The following is a 5,743-nucleotide window of genomic DNA, read 5'->3' as shown; positions in this document are numbered from 1 at the left end:
TTTCACCTTTTGCTTCATCTCGCCGTTAGTTGTACTTTTCCGGTAGCATATCGAGCCACCGGCTTTCTTTCTGTCGCGATCTCTCCTTTTCCCTTGTAACCGATTGAACGTTCTTTCTCCGACCATTAATAAGACGTCTTTGCTTAAACCCACATCTTATTTATTTACCGTTTCTCGATCAAACAGTCAGATCTAAATTTCTCCTTCTCAGATCTTGGCCAAGACCTTCTCAACGGTGGCGCGTGAAGTGGGTTAGACGAATCCTCTATCCTGGATGAACTCCCTGTTATGGCGTTGAGATGGGGTGAAGAGAGGTACGACGAGTTGTGTTAGAGGGTGAATCCCTCGAAGCTTTGAACAAAGATCCGCTCATATCACCATCGTTGGGGTCCGTCTTTCAATCCAAATTCTTGTCCAGTTTTGGCCACAGAGAGAGACAAAGATTGACGGCAGTATGAATCGAACCCGGTATGCGCCTCCCAGGCGATGGTACTGTTGGGACACAGACTCAGTTTGTACACGTCTTAGTCCCGTTTTTGGCTTATGGTTAGCTATGAAGATCTTGACCCTCGTCTTGCGTGGTCTTTGTAGGAGCTTTCTCCAGTTTTGGACCTTCTGTCCGTTCGTGGCTGAAGACCGGAGCAGAAAACACCAGTGGATAAAGCCTTTCTCGGTAACGCACCTTGGCGTAGATGCTATTGGGACATGATCTGAACTATAATCTTTCGAGACCATAGTTTGTAGATGATACGTTATACTGGTCTAGGTTCTTGTGTTTAGCTGTGTTAGTAGTAGCTTTCGAGTCTTGTGGTCGAATTTAGTGGTTTATGAGATGAGTCTCATTTCTGAGTTGTGGAGTGAGCTCATTCTCGCTGTGGTTGAAAATGCAATGGTGATTTGGTTGGGTAGCGTTGAATCCAAGTAGTGTTTCAGGGTTATACTAGACTGCAACATTGCATTTGAGGTCAAATTCTGTAGAGGTCAATCTATTGTACCTTTTGAATTGGTGAAATGAATGTTGAAGTTGAGCCAAAAAAAAAAAAAAGGGAACGACGACAATGAAACAGTAGATATCAGTAGGGATAGATAATCCACACTAGGAACTAACTGCTAGTTCTAAGTATGGTGAATGCTAGCCTAGAAGGAGATTGTAGATGAGAATAATCACCTCGAAGGTACTAGATTCCTGAGAGAGATAACACAGAGAGTTTTAGTGATTTGGAAATGATATTATTCTGATAAGTTTCTTCTGCTATTGCAGGGGTACAAATACTAAATGACAAAGAGCAGCTAACGGTCTAACAATGACCTGTCTTAACAGCTGGAAAGGTAAAGTGAAAGCTAAAAGCAGAAATGAGATAAGCATCTTGCTTGGATATTCTTTTGTGATAAGGATGTCATGGATGACTCATCCTATGACAATACTCCCTCCTTCAGATCAACCTTATCCTCAAGGATTAAAAAGAGGGTACTTGGCGGTAAAGTCTTTGTAGAACTCCCAAGTGGCAGTTTCAGGTGATTCTCCTTTCCACTGAACCAGAATCCTTGTGACTGCAGTGTTGCGGCGTTTAACAGTTTCTGTCTGCAGGATAGCTTCTGGTTCCTTCGAATTGCCAAGGTCCAGCCAGTACTGAGGGATTTTAGGATCAGCAGTGGGTGGGGTAGGGCAGAGTTTAAGCTGACTGACATGGAAAGTGTCGTGTATTGCAGCCTCAGTTGGAAGTGAGAGCTTGTAAGCAACCGAGCCCACACGGTCAGTGACACGAAAAGGTCTATAGAAGCGAGGAGAGAGCTTATGTGGAACCTTTCTGTTCTTGAGTGTGTTTTGGCGATACGGTTGAAGCTTGAGATACACAAAGTCACCTATCTGGAACTCACGGGGAGAACGATGTTCATCAGCATACTGCTTCATTCTGTTCTGAGCACGGAGAAGGTGGAACTTCAGCATACTGATCACTTCTTCACGTTTCTGTAAACTGCAGTCTATGATAGGGGAGGAGCTTTCGCCGAGGAGATAGGGGAGGTGTAGGGGTGGTGGTTGACCGTAGATGATATCGTAGGGTGTTGATCGTATAGCAGAGTGGAAGGTTGTGTTGTACCACCATTCAGCAAGGCTAAGCCACTTGCTCCATGAAGAGGGTGTCTCAGCGGTCATACAGCGAAGGTAGGTTTCCAGTGTCTTGTTTGTTACCTCAGTCTGGCCGTCGGTCTGAGGGTGATAGGCTGTAGAGCGTTTAAGATCAACGCCATGTACTCTGAATAGCTCTTTCCAAACCTCACTCATAAATGTTGGGTCGCGATCACTGACTACATCCTTCGGCATCCCATGGAGTTTAAAGATGTTGTCCAAGTATGCCTGAGCAACCGTGAGAGCAGTATAAGGGTGGGATAGAGCAATGAAATGAGCATTCTTGCTGAGCCTGTCAACGACTACCAGGATACAGTGCTTGCCATGAGAGGGTGGGAGTCCTTCGATAAAGTCAAGACTGATAGATTCCCATACGCCCGCTGGGATAGGGAGAGGTTGTAGAAGACCAGGACTAGCTGCTAAGTCGTATTTGTTCTTTTGGCAGACAGAGCAGTTGCGTACGTAGTTCTGAACCTCAACGTTCATCTTTGGCCAGTAAAACAGAGATTTGATGCGGTTCAGAGTTGCATCACGACCAGAGTGACCCCCAACAGCGGAATCAAGAAGCCATTTGAAGATATGCGTCTTGATGGTATGGTCATTGCTCACTACTAGCTTCCCTTTTCTGTGTAATTCATTGTTGCAAAATGTGAACTGAGGGTAGGATGATTTGTCTTTCTGTAGGTCTGAGACTATCTTCTGAAGATGTGAATCAGTTTCCCAGACGAGCTTCAGAGAGTCATAAAACCCGGTGTGAGCTTGAGATAGGGTCATAGATAGCAGCTCAGAACCAGAGACTCGAGATAAAGCATCGGCCACAACGTTTTTTTCCCTTGTTTGTAGCGTATTTTGAAGCTATAACCCATCAGCTTGGATATCCACATATGTTGAAAGGGTGTTGTGATCTTCTGCTCCATAAAGTATTTGAGGCTGCGTTGATCAGTGTTGATGATGAACGGTGTGTGGGCGAGATAAGCGTGCCATTACTGGACCGCATGGACAACAGCCATCAGTTCTTTCTCGTAGACTGATAAGTTCTGGTGTTTCGGACCCAAAGAGCGACTGATGAAGCAGATAGGGTGGGAGTTTTGCATTAGAACTGCACCAATACCCGTGTTGGAAGCATCTGTTTCCACCGTGAAAGTCTGATCAAAGTCAAGGAGAGCAAGCACTGGTGTAGAGCAAAGTGCTTTCTTCAGGTTTAAGAAGGATTCAGATGCTAGTGAAGACCAGAGGAAATTTTTTTTTTTCAAGAGGTGACTGAGAGGTTTGGCCACAGTTCTGTACCCTTTGATGAAGCGTCAGTAGTAGTTTGCCAGTCCCAATAAACTCCGTAGTTGCTTCTGTGTCGTAAGGACTGGCCATTTACTAATCACTTCGATCTTTTTAGGGTCAGTACTGACGCCCTCTGCCGAGATGAAGTGGCCAAGGTATTCGATCCTTGTAGCGCCGAAAGTGCATTTGGAGAGCTTGAGGTACAGCTGCTGATGCTTCAGGAGCATGAAAACTTCAGTGAGATGCTCCAGGTGTTCTTCCCAAGTTTTTCTGTAAACGAGGATATCGTCGAAGAAGACTAGGACAAACTTGCGGGAGACGTTTTGAAAGACATGGTTCATTAGGATTTGAAATGTGCAAGGAGCATTTGTCAAGCCGAAAGGCATGAAAAGGTATTCAAAGTGCCCATTGTGGGTCTTGAAAGCTGTTTTGTAAACGTCTGCTTCAGACATTCGAAGTTGATGAAAGCCGGCTCGCAGATTAAGCTTTGAGAAGTACTTAGCTCCACCGAGTTCATCCAGGAGATCTTCAAGTAGAGGAATAGGGTATTTATCCTTTATTGTCTGCTTGTTTAAGCCTCTGTAGTCCACGCAAAGTCTCCAGGTACCGTCTTTCTTCTTGACTAGTATGATAGGAGAGGCGTAGGGGCTAGAGCTATGCTGAATGATCCATTGAGTCATCATATCTTTGATCATCACGTCGATATTGTATTTTTGCAGGGAAGAGTACCGGTAAGGTCTCAAGTTCACAGGGTTTGAACCCGCAAGGAGAGGAATTTGGTGATCAAAGCCTTCGCGTAAAGGTGGGAGGGATGATGGTTCCTCGAAGATGTCTGAGAAGGAATCAAGGAGATACAGCAAGTCAGGGTCATCAACGTTTGTTGTTGCAGTTGCTTAGATGTGGGAAAAGAGTAACTCAGAGGTGAAGTTATCATCCTCAGTGTGCTCAGTAGCCACTTCTCGAATCTGTATCAGAGCGATCTGCGGCTCTTGCAACAGCAGTTTGTTCAAGCTGGAACCTTTGATGACCTTGCCACTTGTCTTTACAACACCACGTAGCACGTGCTTAGTACCCAAGAAGGTGAATTTCATCCTTAAGTTTAGGAAATCCCAAAGAATGGGCCCGAGGGTGCAGAGCCATTGAACTCCCAAAACAAAGTCACAGCAGTCGAGAGGAACCGTTCTGATCTCAGTAGTGAAGGTGGATCCTTGAACCGACCATGTGAAAGCATAGCACTTGTATTTAGTGATGAGAGTTCCACCTGTAGCGGCTTTGACAGACATAGGTTTTGTCGACTCAAGCTTGCAACTAATATGGTTAGCAATGTTGATGTCAACGAAGTTGTGAGTGCTCCCCGGGTCGACCAGAATGTGGAGCTTTGTTTTGCCATAATAACCTATCACCCTCATGCAGTTGTGGGATGTAGAACCGTCCAAGGCGTTGATAGATATGACAGGTGTGTCTTCAGGTTGTTCATCAGTTGGTGCAGGGGTTGCCACAACTTCGTTTTGCTCACTCTCTAAGGAGCTATCATCATCCTCACACTCCATGACGAAGATTTGGGACCGTATGTGCTTAAGCTGATGACCTGGTGTGAAAGTTTCATCGCAAAACATACAAAGGCCTTTGGATCTTCTGTCTTGCATCTCTTGGTAAGAGTATTTGCGAGGAGGTTTATCTGAAGCGTTGCGGGGAATGAAACCGGTTTTGGTAGTCGTTGAGGTATCAGTGTTTTGTAACAGGGGTGTGGAACTGGGTGGTTTAGAGGAGCGTTGGTAAGGGGAAGGATTGAAGAGGGCTCTTTGTGGTTTAGTAGGGGCGTGGGAAAGGGAGGATTCGTGTAACGCAGCGATCTTAGGAGCAGCAGAGATGGTAGTGACCTCAAACTGTCGTGTGTGAAGTGACAGGTGAGGGTTCATGTTGGCTAGGAAGATGCTAAGGGCGTGGGCTTCAGGTAGGACAAGGCGCATCCAAGCTGTCTCAAACTTTTCGCGGTAGTCAACCACGGAGTCAGATCCTTGTTTTAGTGCGACGAGCTCAGCAAGGGGGTCGTCAAATAACTCGCAGAAACGAGCGGAGATGGCGATAATATAGTTAGTCCAAGAGGGGAACAAGCCAAACCTAGTGGTCATGTAGTTGGTATGCCACTGAGTTGCTTTCCCTTTGAGATGCATAGCAGCCAAACGAACTTTGAGTTCCTGCGGTGTGCCATCAATGTCGAAGAACTGTTCACATTTAGATAACCAGTCACGGAGTTTGGTGCCGTCGAACGCCGGGAAGGAAATCTTGTAGGGGCGAGAGGTTAAGCCGCCGTAGTTTTGTCGTGGTGGGGGTGGAAAA

General features: G+C 45.9%; 1 protein-coding gene across 1 annotated transcript in view; it reads right to left on the bottom strand.

Moving 5' to 3' along the window:
• Positions 1-3,111: 3,111 nt before the first annotated feature.
• LOC106330624 overlaps positions 3,112-5,743 on the bottom strand; it is a 2,976-nt gene continuing 344 nt past the window's right edge. Inside the window, exons 2-4 of the mRNA XM_013769063.1 lie at positions 4,422-5,628; positions 3,445-4,295; positions 3,112-3,273 (exon numbers count right to left, since the gene is read on the bottom strand). Of these exons, the coding sequence (XP_013624517.1) occupies positions 3,112-3,273; positions 3,445-4,295; positions 4,422-5,628 (2,220 nt within the window). The remainder of the gene's footprint in view (positions 3,274-3,444; positions 4,296-4,421; positions 5,629-5,743) is intronic.

Source organism: Brassica oleracea, chromosome C3, assembly GCF_000695525.1.
Source record: "Brassica oleracea var. oleracea cultivar TO1000 chromosome C3, BOL, whole genome shotgun sequence".
Lineage (NCBI taxonomy): Eukaryota > Viridiplantae > Streptophyta > Magnoliopsida > Brassicales > Brassicaceae > Brassica > Brassica oleracea.
This window is presented reverse-complemented; position numbering and strand designations above follow the sequence as displayed.